This window comes from Anabrus simplex, chromosome 6, assembly GCF_040414725.1.
Source record: "Anabrus simplex isolate iqAnaSimp1 chromosome 6, ASM4041472v1, whole genome shotgun sequence".
Lineage (NCBI taxonomy): Eukaryota > Metazoa > Arthropoda > Insecta > Orthoptera > Tettigoniidae > Anabrus > Anabrus simplex.
The window spans coordinates 215,213,021-215,238,452 of record NC_090270.1 but is presented as its reverse complement, the minus strand read 5'-3'; the positions used below and the strand labels follow the sequence as shown (position 1 = coordinate 215,238,452).

Sequence of the window (25,432 nt, the reverse complement as noted above, 5' to 3'; positions counted from 1 at the left end):
TCAAATATCAAAATGATAATATCCCAATCAATCTTGAAACAGAAAACCAAATCCTAATTTACGGATAGTTGGTTCATGTTGTTGAAGAGAGGTGGTGATGATGATGATGATGATGCTTGTTGTTTAAAGGGGCCTAACATCGAGGTCATCGGCCCCTAATGGTACGAAATGAAATAACAAAAAATTCAAATTCATCCACTGACCAAAAAAAATAAAAAATGTCATGAAGATTGAATGGATGGACATGAACCCTACAAAAAACAAACAAAAAAAAACAGTGGATCAGACTCAAAAAGAAGGTAGGTAATTAGAGTAGTACTGACCAAGGGACCATTTATAAAGCACAATGATGCTTGATGTCTGAAAGGGTGCTAAATTCACGTCTAAGGCCCCATAGAATGGTACATGTCGCGAATAAAGTAGAACCATGGTATTTGTCATTTTGGGGTACTGATCAAAAGTAGCGAAGACTCGCGGTTTTCCACACAAGATGGTACTAAAGTATTGCAATTCGTACAGGGAACGCAGACCTACGATGTTTCTCACACAATGGCGCCACTCATAGCCAACGCAAACCGGTAAGGTTCCTCACCTAGGTTTACTAAACACGGGCGCCGGTATTCCCGTGGTGTTCCTCACATAGTGGGTACCAATCACAGGCAACGCTGACCCACGGTGCCGCTCATATAGCGGTACAACTCACAGGCTACGCCCAGACCCGCGGTGTTGCCCACATGGGTACAACGCACGGGTACTGGAATCCACCAGGCCAGGCTTTTTACTGCAACTAATCACAAACCTATTTCGTACCAGTTTAGTGATACTACTCGCAAGTACATGCAACCCATGGTGTTCCCCGCATGATGGTACGAATCAAGAGTAGTTTCATGGTTCTAATTCAATCATCCCTTGGTCGCCCCTTGTTGTCGCCTCTTACGACAGGCAGGGGATACCGCGGGTGTATTCTACATGTGCGTCCCCCACCCGCAGGGGGTGTTGAAGAGAGGATGGAGTGTGATATTTGCGTCAGCAACATTTCACTGCCTGCACCTTCGACGCCACTAAATGGAACTGATTATGCATCAGTATAGAGGAGGACATCGATACCCAAAATCTTGTTTTGTTGCTCTAATGGAGCATATGCAGGAGTTTGTTGGAAGTCCGTCAAACTTACGAGCGTATTAGAGGACTTGCTATTTCTTCCCTTTCAGAATGATGTGTTCTGTTGCAGTGTGAGATCATTTTTTTTTTTTTTTTTTTTGCTAGTTGCTTTACGTCGCACCGACACAGATAGGTCTTATGGCGACGATGGGACAGGGAAGGGCTGGGAGTGGGAAGGAAGCGGCCGTGGCCTTAATTAAGGTACAGCTCCAGCATTAGCCTGGTGTGAAAATGGGAAACCACGGAAAACCATTTTCAGGGCTGCCGACAGTGGGGTTCGAACCTACTATCTCCCGAATACTGGATACTGGTCGCACTTAAGCGACTGCAGCTATCGAGCTTAGTAGTGTGAGATCAAAGAATATCAGCAAACTTTTAGTGATATAATCCTAAGTCTGTAAGACTGATATTGGGTTGGCAAGAACACAAAATGTTAGTCGCTCGGTGAACCACTCTAAGCTTTTGTCCAAGAAAATCTTTAAATTGTGACATGAAGAGGCCAACTACGATTCCATACAGTTAATATCACCAATATTTAATATTACTTATGCAATTTAAGAGCTTCAGTGAACATATGACTATATTGCATAGAGATTTGTAGGCTGCCGTCATAATAATGCGTTAAGATTTTTGTGCGTCTATGCCTGACATCTAGCGGAAAATTTTACCACAGCCTATTCGCAAAAAGCCTCGTACAGAGCAGGCAGTATAGGAGGATCCAGACGGCGGTGGCCCAGACGTTACTATTGGATTACATCGCAGGAAGATTGCGTTAACAAACAATTTTGAACAGGTGTTCGTAATCGCGGGGAGAAGTTTGCTTTAAATGTGGGTGGAGAACCATTTCAAGTGAAATTAATTTCGTGTCAGTAAATGTGGTACCGGTACGCATTATTTTTATGCTTGTTGCCATACCTAGTCGAACGTGCTATGTAAAACCAAGAATAGTGTTCGCATCTGTTAATATTCGCTATCGTGAAAAAGTTAGTATGAATTTTACTTTCACCGAGCCGATTACCTTCGGCTAATATGGCCACGACTTTACTGTGGCTTTCTAGATCTGCATTCGGGGGACGGGGGGCGGCGGTGGGGTTGGTCCCACTGTTCACTGTCCTGAGAATGATTTTCCGTGGTTTTCCACTTTCCTCTCTAAGGCGAATGCCGCGACAGTTCCTTTTAAAGGCCACGGACACTTCTCTCTCACCTTCTTCGCACTTCAAATCACCGCAGCATACCTCCTAGCCTGACAGACGGCGTCACCCTCTAGGATGCCCACCATCAGGATGTGGAATAAAAACATTTTAGCAGTAGTCGTAATTTCGATAATAATAACCTTATTGGCTTTACGTCCCAGTAACTACTTTTACGGTCTTCGGAGACGCTGAGGTGCCCGAATGTAGTCCTACAGGAGTTCTTTTACATGCCAGTAAATCTATCGACACGAAACTAACGTATTTCAGCATCTTCAAATAACACTCGACTGGAACAGGATCGAACCTGCCAAGTTTGGGGTCAGAAGGCCAGTGCGTCAACAATCTGAGCCACTCAGCCCGGCAGGTGTAATTTTAGTTTTGTTGTACACATACAGATCAGCCTCGGAAAACGGCATCCTCGCTTATTGGGGTTCTACCATATTATGAATGGAGAACGAACCGTGCAAGGAACTTGCAGTGAAATGATTTATGTAAGTTATATTTACTGATCTGCATTCTACTTCGGTACATTTGAGTCGTGCACAAAAATGTTGTGAACCTCCTGAAATCGAACTTTTTTCTTTGGATTTTTCCAGTTCTTGAATCAAGTAATCCTGGTGAGGGTCCCATACACTGAAACCATACTCTAGTTGCGGTCTTACCAGAGACCTATATGCCCTCCTTTATATCCTTACTACAACCCCTAAATACCCCTCATTACCATGTGCAAGGATCTGTACCCTTTATTTACAATCCCATTTATGTGGTGGTTACCCCAATGAAGATCTTTCCTTATATTAAAACCTAGGTACTTACAATGATCCACATAAGGAACTTTCACTCCATCAATGCAGTAATTAAAACTGAGAGGACTTTTACTATTTATAAAACTCACAGCGTGACTTTTAACCCCGTTTATCATCATACCATTGCCTGCTGTCCATCTCACAACATTGTAAAGGTCATTTTGCAGTTGATCACAAACTTGTAACTCATTTATTACTATATATAGAATAACATCAGCCGCAAAAAGCCTTATCTCTGATTCCACTTCTTTACTCATATCATTTATATATATAAGAAAATATAAAGGTCCAATAATACTACCTTGAAGAAATCCCCTCTTAATTATTACAGGATCAGATAAAGCTCCGCCTAATCTAAATCTGTTCTAGCTCTATTTTCTAGAAATATAGAAACCCATTCAGTCACCTTTTTGTCTAGTCCAATTGCACTTATTTTTGCCAGTAATCGCCCACGATCTACCATATCAAATGCCTTAGATAGGTCAGTCAATATAGAGTCCATTTTACCTAGTCCATTTGACCGCCCAAATCCAAGAAATTTGCGTAACTTGTCCTGGAATCCTACAAGCTGAGCTTCAGGGGAATAACCTTTCCTCAACCCGAACTGCCTTCTATCGAACCAGTTATTAATTTCGCAAACATGTATAATACAATCAGAAATAATGCTTTTCCAAAGCTTACATGCAATGCATGTCAAACTGACTGGTCTGTAATTTTCAGCATTATGTCTATCACCCTTTCCTTTATAAACAGGGGCTACTATAGCAACTCTCCATTCATTTGGCATAGCTCCTTCATGCAAACAATAATCAAATAAGTACTTCAAATATGGTACTATATTCCAACTCACAGTCTTTAGAATATCCTCAGAAATCGTATCAAATCCAGCTGCTTTTCTAGTTTTCAACTCTTCTGTCTTACTATAAATGTCTTTGTTATCATAGGTAAAATTTAATACTTCTTTAGTATTAGTCACCTCTATCTGGACATTATTCTTGTAACCAAAAATCTTTACATACTGCTGACTGAATACTTCTGTCTTCTGAAGATCCTCGCATACACACTCTCCTTGTTCATTAATGATTCCTGGAATGTCCTCCTTGGAACCTGTTTCTATCTTAAAGTACCAATACATATCCTTCCATTTTTTCACTAAAATTTGTACGACTGCCAATTTTACTTGCCATCATGCTATCTTTAGCTTATTTTTTGCTATATTCAATTTCCTAGTAAGTTCCTTCAATTTCTCCTTACCTCCACAGCCATTTCTAACTATATCTTTCCAACCTGCACCTCCTTAGTCTCTTGACTTCTCTGTTATAATATAGTGGGTCTTAACCATTCCTTATCACCTATCAAAATGGAAACCTGTTTTTACATTCCTCAACAATTGCTTTAAACCTATCCCACAATCTGTTTACATTTTTATTTGCCGTCTTCCACCGATCATAGTTACTTCTTAAGAACTCCCTCATTTCTGTTTTATCCGCCATATTGTACTGTCTAACAGTCCTACTTTTAAGATCTTCCTTTCTACAACATTTATTTTTAACTAAGGTAAAAAATGTTCCGTGATCACTAGTACCATCTATTATTTCTGTTTCTCCATAGAGGTAATCTGGTTTTACTAGCACCATGTCCAGAATATTCTTCCTTCTAGTTGGTTCCATTATTTTCTGAATCAGCTGTCCTTCCCGTATTAACTTACTTGTCATTTGTTGGTAATGCTTCCTGTCGTTCGCATTACCTTCCCAATTGACATTTGGTAAGTTGAGATCACCCACTACAATCACTTCCTTTACATTTCGTTTCCCACATAGCTGGAATTATTTGATAAGATAATCAGCAAAGGCATACTTACTCGATACAAAATACATTTTATTTATTTGTTTACTAAGTCACATTAACGCAGAGGACATGTTTCGTCCTGAAGTGCAGGACATCTTCAACTGTAGCCTGGCTAGGGAAAAATCAACAAACATAAGAAAGAAAAATCATGCAATTGCTACGATGAAATAGTTTTGTCTACCATAAAACCGTTCAGCTTTAAAATTGGTCTATTTTCCGTTTAAAAAATTTCTTCCAAAATCTTGTAGTTTGAAGAGAGTAAGAACATAATGCATAGTACTTGTCGCATTAAAAATCTGCATGCTAAAATCCAGGTGAAGTTTTAACTGTATGGGAGATAGGGGACTTCTCAAAGGCAAGGCTTAAGAAAACGGTCAGTAAAAATGATGTCAAATGAGACGATCTTTCGTCGTATAGAAAAAGGTCCCCTCTCAATGGCCGTCCTTGCTGTTACTTGTTTTTACATGTGTGCATTTTAAATCTGGTTAGCTGTACGACAATACTTCTGCAGTTAAACATTAAGATTTTAAAAAATCAGGATTACTGACTGCTGTAGTGGGGAACAAATTTAAACTGTTGTCATTTTTAGTCTTATACGAAATTGCAAAAGAAAAAGCGTTTTTGGGCTCTTAGCAGCCTTTCTAATGGGCGAGAATGTGTTCTAATTCGGTTTGGTACAGTTTTTTAATGAATATTTACATTTTAAATTTGCACTTTTTTTCGCACCTTTTATAACTAAACAATTGTACATTCTTGACCAAAATTGTGCACCTAAAATTCGTAGCTCTATTGATCAATGCCTCCACCATGCTGTACTACTGATTCAGGATACCTAGTAGCTATTTGTTTTGTTAATACTCAGTGTTTGACGTATCCGACTATCCGTGGAAACATTGCAGTGTTTGTAATCTGTGTTAGCTCTGATAATCTTTATTCTATTTCTCTTCAATACACACTTCCAGTTGACGAAGTTATCTTCAAGTGCAATCATACTGTCGGAAACAAGCACAGAGTGTGAAGTGCAGTTTTACAATTTTAAACATCTGTTAGAATATAAAAAGAAACTTCAGAAAGCAATCGCTACTTCTGGAAGATATTCGTGGTTCAATAAGAAGACTGGAAACGATGATAGTGATGTGCTTATTACGACATAACAACGTAATAATAATCATCATCATCATCATCATTAATTAATTATCATTTTGTTTTAAGTACCATTAAAAACATCCTTTAATGTAGACCGAGGACTTTTGTCATCTTCTGGTCAGTAAATATTGAAGCGCGCGTCGCCTCTACGTCCGTCATTTCAGCCCCCGACTTTGAGCGTGGCCAGTGCGCTTAAGCCGTGATATCAACATTGGGCCCGTCCGCCCCTTCAAATCGCGCCACTCGTGATCATGTTGAGGTGCAAGGCCGACCCATTCGTTCCCGGCGGCAGAGTGCTCAAATGAAAACATGAAGCCAAGAGCCTTCCATATCTGGAGGTTTCTACGGGGTTCTATGTGCCCGATGGATTTCGAACGGTCGGTCCCCTTATATAAAGGCGGCAGACTAGTGCGGGGCGGTTCAAGGAGGCGAAGCTGTGCGGCGGGCCCTAGTGGTACTTGACGCATGGCTCCGCAACCGGCAAGGCCCGCGCTAGTCACAGCAAAGCCCAGACGGACTGATCCCCTGATTACTGGACTGGCGAGACTACGTTTCATAGCTGGTGCATGATACCTATTCTCAACTAACACAACCTCTGGACCTTTCCAGCCCACATCCTTGCATGTGTTATCGAAAGATGTCAGGTTTTACATGTAGGCTCTTTCTCTTTTTCTGCCTACATGGTTTTCCCCTGACCCTTATTACCACTCCTTAACACGACCTTACGAACACAAACTCTGGCCGTGGTAACGTGTTTGACATGGAAACGGGCAGATACTCCTTGTATTACTTTCCACTCTTCCCTGTTCTATCTTTCTTCTTAGAAATAATAGCATGTCGGAGGCAATGTAGATAGAGTCGATTGCCACGCGGGGGGAGCGGGCTTCCCCGCCCCCCGAAAAATAGCGGGGCGGTTCAGTTGGTGTCGTGAGTTCAGTGTGAGCTAGTCGAGCCGAGACGGTGTGAAGAGTGCAGTCAGTCTGTGTATGAGTTACAGCCTGAGCTGAGTGTACCAGTCTGTTGGAGTGTCCGCATGTTGGAGTTGAGGACTCGTTCTGTATGCCTGTCGTCGTGTCTCTTGGGCCGGCTGCCGTGGAAGTAACTTAATTCGCGTGTTCAGGTGCAGCGTGTAAGAGGACACTACGTACCGGCATGGGGCTGTGAACAGAGTTCTACCGGAGTGTCTGGAAAGGGAATGCCATCCTGAACTGCGAGACTGACGCGAGTAAGCCGTGAACTGTGGACCGTGACATCGGCAACAAAGTAACTGAGTGAAACTGTAGTGCTAGTGACCGCAGTTTCAGTGAATTAATGTGAATGAACAGTGAAAATAAGACAGACAGAGAGAGAAAACTGTGTAATTGTGTGTCCTGTACTATGAGTTTAAGCTGTGATCCTGGAATGCCTGGGCGTGTTAAGTGTAGTTGAAGCAGTTAGATAATAAAATCTTAGAAGTAGGACGCTACCCGTTTCTGTGTTTGTCTATTTATTTACGCCGCCAACGCGTTACAATATCATATTAGTTTTGTCAATTGATTGTTCCCTTATTTCCTGATGGTCATATGGTAAAAGTACTGTAACTGCATTCAAGTAAGTTTTAATTGTGTCACTTACTCCTCGGAGCGCGTGGACACGCTGTCCTTGTCCTTGTGGGCCTGTCCTGAAGAACAGCTGCTGCCCATGATGCTCAGCTAAGTCACAGTTCCTCACAACGAACCAGTCGAGCGCACCACTCCCATCTTCAATGGACAACACCCCAGCGCAGAGAAGAGCAGACACATACGGCTCATTTCCATCCTAAAAGAAAAACTGAGAGTAAATCGACCATCATATAACAATGGAGGCAACAAACATGAAACACAAGATAAAGAAGGTACTGTAGTTGTAAATAGCATAATTATTTTAACCCTCCGATAGTCGCAAAATCACCGGACGAGTTGGCCGTGTGGTTAGGGGCGCACAGTTGTGAGCTTGCATTCGGGAGATAGTGGGTCTGAACCCCGATGTCAGCAGCCCTGAAGATGGTTTACCGTCGTTTTACATTGTCTCACCAGGTGAATGTTGGGACTGTACCTTAATTAAGGGGGGATGTAATCGGAAATGCAAACTTTTGCTTAAAATCATTACAACAATAGTTTTTTAGTTAAAGGCATGAAATGTTGTGTGCAGATACATAACTAACTATAATGAATGAGAAAATATAATTAGAGACCTAGATGTAAGGCATATACATAAATATTATAAGACATTTAACAGTTATGCCCTTTCTGCATGAAAGCCATAACAGGAATTCGAATGATACTATCACTTTCAAATTTTTACTGTATGAAGCTATCACTACAATATGAATACTGAACTAAAATAAATTACATATTGTACCGGTTACGACCTGTACATGCATATTTTTTGAGAGTTGATCGTATTTTATCACCACGCGTATTACTCCGTGCAAGCCTGGTTTGTTTACATTCAGCAGGACGAGCGAGCAAGCTGAGAACAGCTGTATGCGTGACGTAGCCGCAGGGGCTAGTTAGATCACCCGCCTGTCATGGCACGTGCAGCTAGCCTGAACTCGTATGTTCCAGATTCAAGCGTCACACCTTCCGGAACATTCGATGGAGAAAAAAATTAAAACTCCTATAATAATTGTGGTAGCGGCTTGATCAACATGTCATTTTAAAGGGAATTACATAAACGTCGCTATGCTTGAATTTCAAGAAAATCCGTCGAGGGATTCAGGACATAACCAGCTTCACGGCATATGTGACGTAGATGTCCCCAAAACAAATATAAGGAGGGCTCAATATAGCCTGATATCTCAGTCAGACAGTGACAGTCGAGTAGTCAGCGTGGCTCTACTCGCTGCCATCATCGTCGGAAGCTATATTCGGGTGGTTATAGTCTCACTGAGGAACGAATTCTTCTAAGTCTTTATAAATAAGACTTGTAATATTTACCAGTGATGGACTTTAAATTTTCGCCAGTAATTATTCAAAGACTTGTGATATTTACGAGTGATGAACTCTAACATTATTCAAAATTTTCATGAGCGTAGACTTGTGATTTTCACCAGTGATGATTCAAAGACTTGTAATATTTACCAGTGTTGGACTCTAATTTTTCGCCAGTGATTATTCAAAGACTTGGAATATTCACGAGTGATGAACTCTAAATTTGTTCGAACTTTCCACGAGCATAAACTTGTGATTCTTGCCAGTGATTACTTAAAGACTTGTAAATTTTGCCGTTGATGAACTATAACATCATTGAAAGTCTTCATGAACACGGACTTGTCATTTCCATGAGTGTTAAAGAGTGAATTCTTGAAAGTCTTTATAAACATTGACTAGTGATTTTACTAATGGTGTGAAAACTAATTATTTAAGGTTTTCATGAACTTTGACTTATCAATTCTGCGAGTGACGAAGAACCCATTTCCGGAGTTTTGTGGGCATCAACCTCATTGTACTTGGGTAATGTGATTACCCTCAACGTCGTCAGGAACCAGCGGAGGTCATCAGGAGCATCGGGAATTTGAGGCGTATTCCAGGCAACCAACCTGGATGGTCCGTCCGCATCTTGACGGAGTGCTTGGGCATCTTCTGGAACGTGTTCCAGCCGGTGCGGCCTGGTGAGCTGGAGACCCGGGCCATTTAAAGGACAATGTGGAAGACAACCCCTATCTACCATGAGGTGATGTGCAACTTAATATGCATTACATGAATAAAATCTCATCAAATCAGATTCAAACTTTTCTTGTAGATAGGACCCTGCCTCCTGTACCAAGCCCTACCTAATATTAATCCAGTTTAGCCCTGAGAACTATTCCATGCTTACATTGAAAATAAATCTTAAAGTCGGGCTCTTTTACTGGTACACAGAGGAGGGTAATATACGTGGCGCCAAGCGTGGGGCTCGATAGCTAGGTTAACAGTGCTATCAAGTAATAGACAATCACAACACCTGGACGTGGTGTTTCTTTTTACAAAGTGAAACTTATGCCCTGGACGTTGCAAACAATTTGTGTTTTGTGTGTTCTTGTCATATGGTTGATTTTCTATGTGTTGACATATGCTGAACTGAGTGCTTTTGAACTTTTCAAGTTACTGATATTTCAATTTATGATTGAAAATTTCTAAGTGTCATATCTTGGGGTATTAAAATTGCCATAAAATGGATAATATACTCGCACAATTGAAGCCCTTAGGCTTAATATGAATGAGGTTAACGCCAACTTAGAGACTAGGCTTATTGCAACATGTGCTAACTTAGAGCGACGTATTACTGAGTCCAACACTAATCTAGAGAAACGTATTACCGACACTAATAGCAATCTTTGTAGCTTGGCTGAGGCTAATGTTCAGACTAATGCTAATCTTGCCAATGTAGACCAACGTTTAAATAACTTAGCCCAAGCAAATGTTGAATCTGCCGGGCTGAGTGGCTCTGACGGTTAAGGCGCTGGCCTTCTAACCCCAACTTGGCAGGTTCGATCCTGGCTCAGTCCGGTGGTATTTGAAGGTGCTCAAATACGACAGCCCCGTGTCGGTAGATTTACTGGCATGTAAAAGAACTCCTGCGGGACTAAATTGCGGCACCTTGGCGTCTCCGAAGACCTTAAAAAGTAGTTAGTGGGACGTAAAACAAATAACATTATTATTAATGTTGAATCTAATGCCACTCTTGCCAACTTAGACAGGCGATTAGCTGAAGCTGACGCCAGGTTAGATAAGCGCTTTACTGAAATGAATGCGAACTTAGAATCTCGTTTTGATCAAGCAAGTGTTAGGATAGAAGAAAGATTTTCTGAGTCTAATAAGAAAATTGATGACCGATTCACTGAAATTAACTCTTAGCTTACTCGTAATGTCGAAAAAATGAAAAACACCGTTAAAGACCAAGTCATAGACATTGTTAAGGAGGATTTGAAGAAGGTTCTTCCTTCAGTCCAACAGCTTTCGCAGGACATTGGGGATTTCAAGGCCGAATTTCAGGAGTCACATGGTGAGCTCTCGCAAATGCAAGCTAAAATTGTTTCTGTCCAAGATACTCTTAGGGACACGGTTAAGAATGACATTTCCAGAGTTGGAAACGAAATTACTTTATTAAAAGCTAAGCAGGGCGAGTTTGACAAACGGTTCACTCAGCAAGCCGATAATACAACCACACAAATTAGTCGTATTTGTAAAGATGTTGGTGAACTTAAAACTGAATTAAAGAATGATGTCAAACAAGTCAAAGGAATAGTCCAACTCCAGTTAGGGGGTGTCAAGAGTAATCTCGAACAACTAGCCACTAAGGTCGTTAATCTTGAGTCTCGAGATACGTCTAGACCTGTTCATAGTTCGATGGAAGGAGTCGGAGAAACGTCATACCAGACAACTATCGTTAAAATCCAAGAGAGAAAAACCTCCTAAATTCTCCGGTAAAGAAGATTACACGGTTAAAGAGTTTCTGATCAATGTAGCGGAATATTTTCAAGAACACAAGATTAGTGAAGATAGAAAGCTAACAACATTTCCCCGATTATTAGAAGGCAAGGCTCTTTCCTGGTACTCCGTATTCAAATCTAATTTCAAGGTATACTCTGACTTTGAGAAGGCTTTAATTGACCGTTTTTGGAACGCAGAAACTCAACACCTTATCAAACTTCAACTGTATTCGAGAAGGTATAACACCTCCATTAACACCTCTCGATACGCAGATTTTTTATTATCTCAGTTGAAGAAGATGCAGTACTTAGACCCTCCTTTTGCCTGAGAAGGAACTCATACAGGTCATTACGTTACAGTATCCTTCTCACGTTCAAGAGATCTTAGTAGCCGCAAACATTAAGAACTTAGATCAATTTGATGCTGTATTACGACGTCTTGATACTGCTCATACGCAGGGTACTTTGAAACCGAGCAAAAGTAAGGACGTAGCCGCCCATTCAGTTCAGATTAACACTTCGGAACAACCGCGACAAAGTCTCGAACGAGCGGATAGGAGGGAAGAGAGAGATACTCCATCTTCACCTACGCGGTATAGAGGGTTTAGGAGACGCCCATACCGTGGCCAGACACCGTACCAAACCAAACCTACTTGGTTAAAAGAAGAAAAAAACAAGAGAGTAGAGACTCAAACAATTCTGACTTGCACCAACGATGGAAGGAAACGCAGGACTACCTCCATCAGAAGAAACAAGAGGGTCATCAACCTGGAGCGACTTCTCTTGAATATTAAGAATACCATAAAAGAAACAACGCCTTTGGTCAACATCCAGAGTCCACAGGTGCTGTTGCCAAAAAAACTTAAATTTTTCGGAAATAAGATTGCCTGAAAATGAGGAGGTCGGGTCATTCCATGTAGACATAATAAATTATTGGCACATTGATGATGACTTAGTATTTGAAGACGAATTACCCATTCGTCAACATGTCCAACGAAGTTTACCAATAATCAATATTACCATTGGGGAATTCCAAGTATCATCGCTAGTGGACTCGGGAGCGCGTTTCCCTAATTTCTGACAAATTGATAACATTAATCAAGGATCGATGTAACCTTCTCATTTTGCCGGTAGCACAATTTAGGATTAAGGGCATTATTCCTGACAGGAATATCAAATGTAAGCAGCAAGGCTTCCTTGAGTTTGCTATCAATGAAGAAGTGTGTGAGCATATTTTCCTGATAGTCTCGCCTATGAAGTTTAACCTTACCTTGGGTTCAGACTTTCTGTCTAAATATAAGGCTACCATTGACTATTCTGCCAACACTATTCATCTATGTAGGATTGGATCTGTTGAGTTACAGCTGGTAGACGGTGAAGATTTTAGACTTCAAGAGATTGATTTACCCCGTACTCAAGTCGATGGTGTGATTGGCGATACCGCCCCAGTCGACCAGGTTCTGAAAGAAGAGGGTGATCCCGAAGATGAAGAGGGACCCGTGTCAATGGAAGATGGTGATCCCAATGAGGAGGGACCCATCGATGAAATTTTGAATGACAAAGGGCCTGATTTTCTCACCTATATCTCCAGTGTAACTGAAGCCCCAGATTGCCACCATAACATAGCAGCGGCGGAGGAAGAGATATATCAGACCTATCCGGACGTCTTTGATGAGAAGCCTGGAGAGATCAAGAATTTTAAACACCACTTCAACGTCAAGGATACTTCGCCCTATAAACGCAAGCCATATCCGGTGCCTGAGAAGTACATGGATGAAACCAGGACACTAATTCGTCAGATGGAGGCTGACGGAATTATCTCAAAGTGCGTTACGCCCTATATTAATCCGCTCACCATAGTAAGGAAACCCGATGGTAATCTTCGTTTATGAATGACCGACTGGTCCTTGAGTATGACCACCCTCCTTCGCTTAAAGATGTCATTAAGCGATTTTTTGGAAAAAAATATTTTTCAGGCATGGACATGACATCATCTTACTTCCATATCGTACTAGACGAACACAGCCGGCTCTTCACTGGATTTATCTTTGATAATATCACATATGTCTTCAATCGATTGCCCTTTGGCATCAAGAACTCGGGCGCCGTCTCGATAAGAGTGTTGGAGAGCCAATTATCTGATGAAGTAAAGGCCATTGCCACTATTTACGTCGACGATATCTTGGTAGCATCCGATACCTGGGAGCAGCACTTAGAAGATGTACACACTGTACTCAAAGAATTGAGAGAAAAGAACTTTAAAATTAATTTGAAAAAAAGCCAATTTTCAAGACAGAAGTTATTTTTCTTGGGCATGTCATTAGCGGGGAGGGCATCCGCTCAAATCCTGCCAAAATTCAATGCATTGTGGATTTTCCTAGGCCTTGCAGGATTAAGCAAGTTCGGCAATTCCTTGGACTTTGCCAATTCTTTTCGCAACATTGTCCTCAGTACACAGAGACTGTAGCGCCTCTCCAGGAATTACTGAAGAAAAATAATCGATGAAAATGGACCACAGAATGTGAGCAATCCTTTATTGCCACTAAAAGGATGCTCAGAAATAACGTGCAGCTCTGTCATCCTAATTATGAATGGCCTTTCCATATTGAATGTGATGCCAGTAAGATAGGGATCGGAGCCGTTCTCTACCAAGTCGATCCTAATATGCCCGATGTTAAGCTGTTCATTGAGTTCGTAAGTCGGAAGCTAAGGACACATGAAAAATCGTACACCATTACAGAGCTAGAAGCCCTGGCTATTGTATATTCGCTTTTATATTGGAAAAAGGTTGTCTTTGGGTTTCCAATCACCATTTATACAGACCACAAGGCAATAACTTTCATCCTATCTTCCGATCTCACAAATGAACGGGTCACCAGATGGGCACTATTTATACAGCAATTCAATGTCTCCATTGTGCATCGGTCTGTAAAGAAAAATGTACTAGCCGACGCCCTCAGCCGGAATCCCACAGATGCGGCCATAGCCTGTCCGATTTCAGTTACTGGTCGGGGTGACGAGTTTTTGAGAAAACTTCGGTATCTAGCCCAAGCACAGCGGAGAGATCCTAGGCTAAGAGAAATCATTCGTTTCTGTGAAGTAGCGATTCCACAGCACGATCCAGACTACGCCCGGATTGAGCAGGCAGCCCAATCTTTTTCATGGGACAACAACCTACTCTATAAATACGTTAACGCAACCAGGACCACTAAACGGATTTATGCCCCGGCTAAATTTCGGGAAGCCATCATCTGGCATTGCCACTTCATTACAGGACATGCTGGAGTGGATAAAGTGGCCAGTGTAATTAAGGAAAGATTCGTCTGGGAGTACCTCCAGAATGATGTTAGAAGGACCATAAGAATCTGTGACTTATGCCAAAGGATTAAACCGAACAATTACCTTATGAGGGAATATCCAAGGCCTATCATCCCAGAGAAGCCGCAGGAAGTGATGGCGCTTGATCTGTATGGCCCACTTCCAAAGGCAACCAGAGGTAACAAGCACGTCTTAGTCATCGTTGACGTCTTCTCGAAATTCGCCATGTTGTTGCCTATTCAGAAGGCAAACACCGGGAATATTTTAAGGAGACTTCGCAGGAATGTCTTTCCTGAGATGGGGAAACCTACATTCCTGCTGACAGATCATGGAAGCCAGTTCACGTCCGCAGAGTTCCAGGCGGCTATAGAGGAGTTGGAAGTTCATCACATCATGAATTCCATTCGTCATCCAGAAGCCAACCCTGCTGAGCGATTGATGAGGGAGATCGCCAGAGTCTGTCGCGTGTACTGCCAGGAAGAACACTGGAAATGGATTGATGTGCTTCCAGTTATGCAGAAGATAGTCAACTCCACTGTCCACGAATCTACTGGAGATATCCCAATGTTGGTGTATCATGGGCATATTCCTCATCGTCCGTGGGATGCTATTCTCCCTGCTTCCGCGGATGCAACAATCGATCAAGAAGCGAGAATCGCTAAAGCCTTAGGGAAATTGAGGCATGCTGCAGACATCAGACAACGAAGGAATAGGAATCGTAAGTTTAGACCACCCTTACAAGTGGGAGACAAGGTGTTGATTCGAAAAACTGCGATGTCTTGTCCGGAATTGAGGATCTACGCAAAATTCTGTCCCTTGTATTTTGGCTCTTTCAGAATTTCTGAATCTTTGGATAACGGTGCCTATAAAATCACAAGACTAGATGGCAGCCTTGAAGGCATCTACAATGCTTCCAATCTCAAAAAATACTTTGAGTAAAAACAGACTAAAGGAAAATCCTCATAGTATTTTCTTTTTCCCTGAGAAGGAGGAATATATACCGGTTACGACCTGTACATGCATATTTTTTTGAGAGTTGATCGTATTTTATCACCACGCGTATTACTCCGTGCAAGCCTGGTTTGTTTACATTCAGCAGGACGAGCGAGCAAACTGAGAACAGCTGTATGCGTGACGTAGCCGCAGGGGCTAGTTTGATCACCCGCCTGTCATGCGACGTGCAGCTAGCCTGAACTCGTATGTTCCAGATTCAAGCGTCACACCTTCCGGAACATTCGATGGAGAAAAAAATTAAAACTCCTATAATAATTGTGGTAGCGACTTGATCAACATGTCATTTTAAAGGGAATTACATAAACGTCGCTATGCTTGAGTTTCAAGAAAATCCGTCGAGGGATTCAGGACATAACCAGCTTCACGGCATATGTGACGTAGATGTCCCCAAAACAAATATAAGGAGGGCTCAATATAGCCTGATATCTCAGTCAGTCAGTGACAGTCAAGTAGTCAGCGTGGCTCTACTCGCTGCCATCATCGTCGGAAGCTATATTCGTGTGGTTATACTCTCACTGAGGAACGAATTCTTTTAAGTCTTTATAAATAACCTTGTTATATTTACGAGTGTTGAGGAACTCTGAATTCTTCTAAGTCTTTATAAATAAGACTTGTAATATTTACCAGTGATGGACCCTATCTTTTCGCCAGTGATTATTCAAGGACTTGGAATATTCACGAGTGATGAACTCTAAATTTGTTCCAACTTTCTATGAGCATAAACTTGAGATTCTTGCCAGTGATTACTGAAAGACTTGTAAATTTTGCCATTGATGAACTATAACAACATTGAAAGTCTTCATGAACACGGACTTGTCATTTCCATGAGTGTTAAAGAGTGAATTCTTGAAAGTCTTTATAAACATTGACTAGTGATTTTACTAATGGTGTGAAAACTAATTATTTAAGGTTTTCATGAACTTTGACTTATCAATTCTGCGAGTGACGAAGAACACATTTCCGGAGTTTTGTGGGCATCAACCTCATTGTACTTGGGTAATGTGATTACCCTCAACGTCGTCAGGAACCAGAGGAGGTCATCACGAGCATCGGGAATTTGAGGCGTATTCCAGGCAACCAACCTGGATGGTCCGTCCGCATATTGACGGAGTACTTGGGCATCTTCTGGAACGTGTTCCAGCCGGTGCGGCCTGGTGAGCTGGAGACCCGGGCCATTTAAAGGACAATGTGGAAGACAACCCCTATCTACCATGAGGTGATGTGCAATTTAATATGCATTACATGAATAAACTCTTATCAAATCAGAATCAAACCTTTCTTGTAGATAGAACCCTGCCTCCTGTACCAAGCCCTAGCTAATATTCATCCAGTTTAGCCCTGAGAACTATTCCATGCTTACATTGAAAATAAATCTTAAAGTCGGGCTCGTTTACTGGTACAATATGCATATTAGTTTTTTACTTAAAAATAAGAAATAATTCTTTTTTCATCACATAAAACGCTATAAATAAAAATTAAGTAATTCAATTATAGTTCCATATATTCCATGATGTGTGATGAACAACTCCTGAAAAAATCATAGCTCTGCGATTTATAGTTTTTGAGAAAAGTCTTCAGATTCTACAAAAAATGTATGTTACAGAAACATGCATTTAAACATTTGGTTACTGTACCGGGCGGTACACCTCCATGCCGCTTATTTAAAATTTGCGCCAGTTGAAACTCCTCTGCTGGAGGAAGTCTGAACTTTATCTACGGTATTAATTTTCTACCTTCTCAGAAGATCTCACTACCTGGAAATTTTGGAGTTTTTGAACTGTGTCATTTTCGACGTATTTTTGTTTTGCTTGTAGTAAGAAGTGTGAACTTTCTCTTCTAGAGGACACTACTGAAGATCAACAATAGTGCACCCTAGTGCGACGTGAAAGAACTATTTTTTGGAGAAATTTTTATTTCAAAAGTTTGTTTCTTGTTAAATTTCTTTCTGTTATTGTTTAAGTTGGCTGTATACCCCTCTCTTTCCCCTTGTTTTGTATTTAGCCAATCCCGAATTTCTTTTATTAATTTCTGACCAATCTGATGTATCTTCCCCCAACTTGAATATGTTGCTGTATCCTACCCAATAAAGTGATTGTGGGCGGGTGTTTTCTTCCCTAAAACGCCTCGAACTTTCCGCGAGAGTATATAAACTGCTGATTTTAGGGTCTCTGCGCCACTTCTGTTCCATCTTTTCGTGTGTAAAGTACATAGCAGGGGGCGGGAAGCGCCTCTTTCTTCGGCGGCAGTCAACAACCAGGTAATGGCCGATTAATTACTTCTTTTCTTGCTTGCTCAGCAGTTTAACTCTCGGGGCGGGTCCGAAGTTTTTCCATTATGTAACCTTCCTTAAAATGTAAAGAAACTTGTATCTATTCTATCTTTTAAAGTACATATTGGGATAGAAAGTGCTTAACCCTCTCGAGCTCCCACTCATATTGTTTTGAGGTGAACTTATTTTCTCAACCTATTCTTCCTTAACATTATGTAAATTTGTTTCTTTTCTAAAGTCACCTCCGTAGTATGGATTAGCCCTTGCATCAGTGGCCTAGAGCCAAATTAGGTTTTGAAACAAATACATTAGGAGTGCAGATCGCCTCCTCTCAAATTGTTATTTTAGAGGTCATGTAATTACCCTTTTTTTCATTTAATAGACCTCAGTAGGTTGGGTATGTTACCCCTGTGTCTATGTCCTGAGAGGACAACTTGAAGGTGGAGTTTGGTGTGGCCTTTGAGAGGCTTAAAGTTTGAGAGCGTGTGGCTCTTTCTTGAAAATTAAGTGTTGTATGCCTCGAGGAGGCTTTTCTGTGTAATTTGGAGCAAGTGCTCTTGAACATGAATGGGGTTTTCTGCTCCTCTGGTAAAACTTATTTTGGAGTAAAGTTGGGCTAATTGCCCTAGAAGTGTGAATTCGGGGCTCGAAGCCCAAATACTGTAAATACTGTAATTGCACCTTTTGTTGCCTTGCTACTCTGTACCTGCCGTACTTGTTATTTCTTAATTTTGAAAAGAAAATATAACCTTGTTAAATTTTAAATTAATTTTACTTTCGTAGCTTGAGACCTGTTCACCACCCCGCACCTTCTTTCACGCATAACTACCACAAAACACGGTAACAAGTGGTAGCAGAGCGTGGTTGAATGGGTCTCAATTTAGCCCCTTTTGACGGCTAAACATTGCTTTGATTCAAACTCTAACAATTTTCTCAGTTGCTGGAATTTTCTGATTTTTTTAAAAAAATTGTTCTGTCATCATGCCCGGCCCTCGCGATGTTCTCCATCTTAACTATTTGCGCAAGGAGGAGTTGATCTATGAGTTAACTATCAGAAATGTGCAATCTGGAGGCACGGTTGCGATAGACACCAACAAGCTTAGAGAGTCCCTTGATTTGCCCATTTCCATCCCCACCTTGGGAGAGAATGAAGTTGACGACTCTCTTTCCACGATCGTCGAGAATATTACTGGGCTACCATCTGTAGTTAGTTTTTTTGATGAAAATGATCCTTCTCCTAATCAAATTAAGCGTGTGCAAGCCAGGCTGTTTCATTTTTCAAATAGAGTTAACGATCTGTTGTCTCTAAAGTTGAATGACGTTCAGAAGAAGGAAGCTAGTACGCTGCTTGAAAATATTTCTGAATTATCTAGCAAGGTCACTCAATTGTTAACTGGGGAGGTGCCTCCCAAAAGCGATCTACCCACCACAGTGAATGTAGGTAGCGAGGAAGAGCCTCCTAAGGGAGAAGTAAATAGGAAAACCATTGCTGCTCAAACAACCTCTGCCCCATTGGACGAGTCTGAACGCCGTAACTCATTAAATAATATACGTTCTGAATTAACTTCCTTGCCATTGAAACCTTTACCTACTATGTCGCCCGGGTTTAGCAGCTTGCCTCATCCATTGGCAATGTTGCTCAGAGGTATTTCTAAGTTTTCTGTTAATACCACCAGTGACGTAATTTCATTTTTAAGATTTTTAGTTGAATTTCAGTATCATGCTCTTGTGCTTTCTCTTTCTCCATGTCAAATTTTGCAAATTATCTATCCCTATGCAATAGGTATTCTCTCGGACAAAATAGTTAGAGCCATTGCCGAGCAATCATCTATTGAGGATTTCCATGCCCACTTGCTAGCTAACTTCATCCCGGCTAGGGCCAGGTACTCCCTTATTCAGAAGTACTATTATCGGGTACAGCGCTTGGATGAAAACTTGGCAGATTTCATCCAAGATATTAAGTTCTATACTAGGGTATTTGCTCTTCACTTCCCTGAGGATCAGATTGTACAAGCTATTGTGGAAGGAATTTCACCAGCCTATAGGTCATATTTGTGTTTCGCGGCGTGCCCGCAAACCTTCTCGGAACTTGAAACATTGGCCGTTTCAGCGGAAGGGGTTAGATACGCCGATTCCTTGCGTGTCGCGAAAGAACCTTCCTTTAGTAATACTCGGCCTCCACCTCGCCGATCAGTCACTCCTCGTAAATGTTACGCTTGCGGATCGCCCGACCATCTGCGCAATAAGTGTCCACTGATCAAGTCGAGTGGGACAAGGAATGGGGCTGGTTCATCACAAGGCTGTTTTAAATGTGGGGCTTTCTCACATATCGCCAAAAATTGCCCAAATTCAAATAGCACCCCCTCCTGCTCAACTTCTGGTGCAAATTCCACCAATGCCAATAATAAAATGTGACTAGCGGCTTCGGCTGAGTCGACTAATTCTGCTTCCCAAGGCTCAGCCCCTGGCAAAAAGGTCGTGAATTCAGGGGACGTTCAATTTGCAAATCCATCTTTCGAATGCCCCAAACAATGTCTTAGGATTGCGGCGGATACCCCCGCACCTGTTCCTTTTCTTAAGATTGAGTTAAATAACGAGCCTATAACCGCTCTATTAGATTCAAGCAGTGTTTGTTCAATTATTTCGGACCAATGGTATTCAAAATTGAAGTCTGTTTGTAAATTACCTGACTATGGCGCATCTACTGTTCAATATGTTTCGGCTAATTCATCTCCATTAGAAATTCTAGGTTCTGTACAGGTCAAAATTCGTATTTTTAAATTTACATGGAAAACCAAACTGTTTGTGGCTAAGCACTTGTCTTGCCCCATTATATTGGGAGCTGACTTCATTTCCTACACCGGTCTTGTGCTCGATCTCCAGAGTAGGTCGTGCAAATTCAAATTTGCGTTCAATTGTAAAATTCCCTTGTTAAAGTGTAATTCTGTATCATGTTCATCTATTTCGCCTACCCAGGATGAGATGTTGTTAGACCTTAGACATCTACCTGAGGAGCAGGCTGATAGTATTCGTAAATTATGTCAGTCATTTCCAGAGGTGTTCTCTGATACTCTTGGTGTTACTGACCTTATTGAATACAAAATTGAGGTCACGGATTCGATTCTTGTCCGTTTTCCACCTTATAGGCTATCTCCACCTAAAATGAAGGCTCTGAAAGAAATCATCGATCAGATGTTGAAGGACGGTATTATTAGGTCCTCTAAGTCGGCGTATTCGTCACCTATTTTTCTAGTCCCGAAACCCCAAGGAGGCTTCAGGCCTGTCATTGATTATAGGGCTCTCAATCGGAAGGTGGTGTTGCAATCTGTGCCCCTTCCTGACCTTCATTCTTGTTTTTCATGGTTTCGTAAGGCCAAGTTCTTTACTATCTTGGACTTGAATCAGGCCTATAATCAAATTCCCCTTGCCGAAGAGTCTAAACATCTTACAGCGTTTGCCACGGACTGGAACTTGTATGAATACAACCGCGTGCCGTTCGGGCTCCCCACGGGAGCAGCTGTACTCACTAGGCTACTAGATAGGGTCTTCTCCAACATCAAATTTGAGTACTTATATCACTACTTGGATGATGTCGTCGTATTTTCAGAGACTTTTGAAGAACATCTAGATCATCTGCGAGAAGTTCTCGATCGCCTTCGTAAGGCTGGATTAACTGTCAAGTTGTCCAAGGTTACCTTTGCTAAGCCCTCTATGTCATTCCTAGGGCATATTGTGTCACCTGATGGTGTAGCAGTCGATCATTCCAGAACACAGGCCATCCGTGATTTTAAACCTCCCAAGGACGTTAAAGGTATCGCCAGGTTCATTGGTATGGTGAATTTCTTCAGGAAGTTTATTCCTAACTTCGCTAATAGAGCGGCGCCCTTGAACCTTCTTCGTAGGAAAGGCATCAAATTCGAGTGGGGACCTTCTCAACAAGCCGCTTTTGAAGATCTTAAATTAGCTCTCTGTAATGCCCCTGTCCTTGCTATGCCTGATTTCTCAAAGAAATTCATTGCCAAACCGACGCGTCGTCGTCAGCAGTAGCTGCAGTCCTTCTTCAAGAGACTGAACTAGGGAGGCGACCCATCGCCTATGCATCTAGGACCTTGTCGGCTCAAGAAGCCAAGTATTCTATTTATGAGCTCGAAGGGTTGGCAGTCTTATTTGCCTTAGAGAAGTTCCGTCTCTATCTGGAACATGTCAAATTCGACCTGGAGACAGATAATCAAGCCTTAAGCTGGGTCTTAGGTAGGCCGCGTCGCACTGGTCGTATAGCCCGTTGGACCATCCGTATTTCTGCCTTCCAATTCGATGTCCGGCATATCAGAGGTACAGAAAATGTTGTTGCTGATGGACTCAGCCGTATGTTTTCCAACGACGTCGAGACCCATGAACCGGTCGACAGTTCATCACCTTCCGAGTCCATACTATCTGATGTTAATGCCATCTTAACAGATGCTCCCATGCTCTTTAGTGATATCGAGAAATACCAACGTGAAGATCCGACGCTGGCTCCGATAATGGAAACCCTTTCTTCTGGGGAACATGTGGTCCCTTATGTTCTGAGGAATGGTGTTTTATGTTGCCCATCGAGGCATGATAAGATAATGAAAGTTGTCGTTCCAGCTGTTCTTGTACCTATGATCTTCAAGTATTATCATGAGACCCCATTAGGAGGGCATCTTGGTATCTTTAAAACTCGTGAGAAGATTCGTGAAATGTTCATCTGGAAAGGTATGGACGGTGAAATCCGTGAACTAGTGAAGGCTTGTAAATCCTGTTTGCTTAGTAAACCAACCATGTCCACCAAGGTAGGCCTTTTGTCTTCTCATCAAGCGTCGCGCCCCATGGAACGCCTGTATATTGATTATGTAGGACCCTTCCCCCAGTCAAAGGGAAATGCCAACAAGTTCATCTTTGCATGCCTAGATGGCTTTACTAGATTTTCCTGGTTATTTCCGACTAAGCTGGCTACCGCTCAGTCCACCATTACTTGCCTAAATTCTATTTTTGCTTCTTTTGGTCCGTGCCAATATATTGTGTCTGATAATGCTAAGGCGTTCACATCAAATCTTTTTCGTAAATTCTGTTTTGACTTGTCCATCTCTCATGTAACTACTTCTGCTTATTACCCTCAACCATCTCTGGCTGAACGGGTTAATCGTAATCTCAGGTCCGCGCTTATTGCCTATCATCATGAAGATCATTCCAGGTGGGACACGTCCCAGCATTGGTTAGCTTTTGCTTTGAATTCGGCGGTTCATGAATCTCACAAGTTTACTCCAGCTTCTTTGATGTTCAAGTTCGTTCCCAACACGCCGCTCTCTAACCTCTGGTCTCTGAGTGACATTCTACCCGAGACAATAGATCCGGATAATATTAAAGATCTTTGGAAGAAGGCTAAAGCCAATCTTAAAGTCTCTCATGAAAAGGTTAGGGAAAGATATGATCGTGGACGGAGACCCACCCATTTGAAGGTAGGTGACCAGGTGATGGTCAAGAATTTTGTTCCCGCGGGCAAGCTTGCCCCCAGATTCCATGGGCCGTGTGTCATTCTCGATTTCCTTACGCCGGTTACGTTATTATTAAGCAATCCAGCCACCGAGAGGATATTTAGGGTTCACCTGTCACAGGTGAAACCGGTGTAATTTCTGGGTTAACTTGCTTCATATAATCGTGAAAGGATCATGAAGGTTATATTTTTTTGAGTTTTCACTTTTAAGGCATTCTGCCCCTTCTATAATATTTTGTTTCATATGTAAGTTTTTGTAAACCTTCCCCGCACGGTTAAACTGCCGTCCTATCCTTGCCACGGCCATTGCCACGCTCCCGTCTCCTGCTCCACTACACACAGTGGCTAGCATCTGAAATGAATTTCTGCACGCCGCTGGCCCCTCAACCTCTCCACAAAGCCTGTGCCCTCAAAAAATGATGATGGTCCAACAATTCTGCCGCCTAGCTTTAATGTTTCAGTGCCCCCGCAGCCGCGCGGCGCCGTGCTGCGACTGGGTTAGAGGATGGCCCCCCTCTTCCCCAGCGAGGACCACATGTGCACGGCGAGCCGGAGCCCTCCTCCCGGCCAAGGCTGATGTGCGGCGCACAACCTGCTACTTGCCCGCAGCCTGTATATGTTCACCGCGGGCGCGGCGTGCTTCAACACCACTGCTCCCCTCATAGTGCGGGCGAGCGGTATCTCAGGGTACTTGAGGGGTCCGAGCGGCCTCCTCTGGACGCAAGCTGCAACGGCCGGTGTGGCCATCCAACTTAATCAACATCAACTACATGGACAGTTACTATCAGCAATTACTACACCTGAGAATTCAACAACAATATCTGGTGGACTTAGAAATTTTTTTTCTCAACTTTAAAACTAAAGTTTTCCTTCTCAATTCAACCTTCTACAAACATTAAGACAGTACTTCCGCTGTTACTACAAGATTTTTTGAAACTGAATCAAACCAAATTAAGAAAATCTTATAAATACTCCTGCAATTAATCTGCATATCAACATCAAAACTTGGACCTTTCCAAACAAATTGCATGTGTCACCCCTGGAGGAACTTTTGGGGGGGGGGAGGTCTGTACCGGGCGGTACACCTACATGCCGCTTATTTAAAATTTGCGCCAGTTGAAACTCCTCTGCTGGAGGAAGTCTGAACTTTATCTACGGTATTAATTTTCTACCTTCTCAGAAGATGTCACTACCTGGAAATTTTGGAGTTTTTGAACTGTGTCATTTTCGACGTATTTTCGTTTTGCTTGTAGTAAGAAGTGTGAACTTTCTCTTCTAGAGGACACTACTGAAGATCAACAATAGTGCACCCTAGTGCGACGTGAAAGAACTATTTTTTGGAGAAATTTTTATTTCAAAAGTTTGTTTCTTGTTAAATTTCTTTCTGTTATTGTTTAAGTTGGCTGTATACCCCTCTCTTTCCCCTTGTTTTGTATTTAGCCAATCCCGAATTTCTTTTATTAATTTCTGACCAATCTGATGTATCTTCCCCCAACTTGAATATGTTGCTGTATCCTACCCAATAAAGTGATTGTGGGCGGGTGTTTTCTTCCCTAAAACGCCTCGAACTTTCCGCGAGAGTATATAAACTGCTGATTTTAGGGTCTCTGCGCCACTTCTGTTCCATCTTTTCGTGTGTAAAGTACATAGCAGGGGGCGGGAAGCGCCTCTTTCTTCGGCGGCAGTCAACAACCAGGTAATGGCCGATTAATTACTTCTTTTCTTGCTTGC

At 42.0% G+C, this 25,432-nt stretch overlaps 1 protein-coding gene across 1 annotated transcript in view; it reads right to left on the bottom strand.

The window, feature by feature from the left end:
• Nucleotides 1-25,432, bottom strand: part of LOC136876338 (NACHT and WD repeat domain-containing protein 2) — a 355,527-nt gene that overhangs the window by 229,670 nt on the left and 100,425 nt on the right. The window contains exon 2 of the mRNA XM_068228264.1: nt 7,769-7,951. Coding sequence (XP_068084365.1) covers nt 7,769-7,836 — 68 coding nt within the window. The 5' untranslated portion in view covers nt 7,837-7,951. The remainder of the gene's footprint in view (nt 1-7,768; nt 7,952-25,432) is intronic.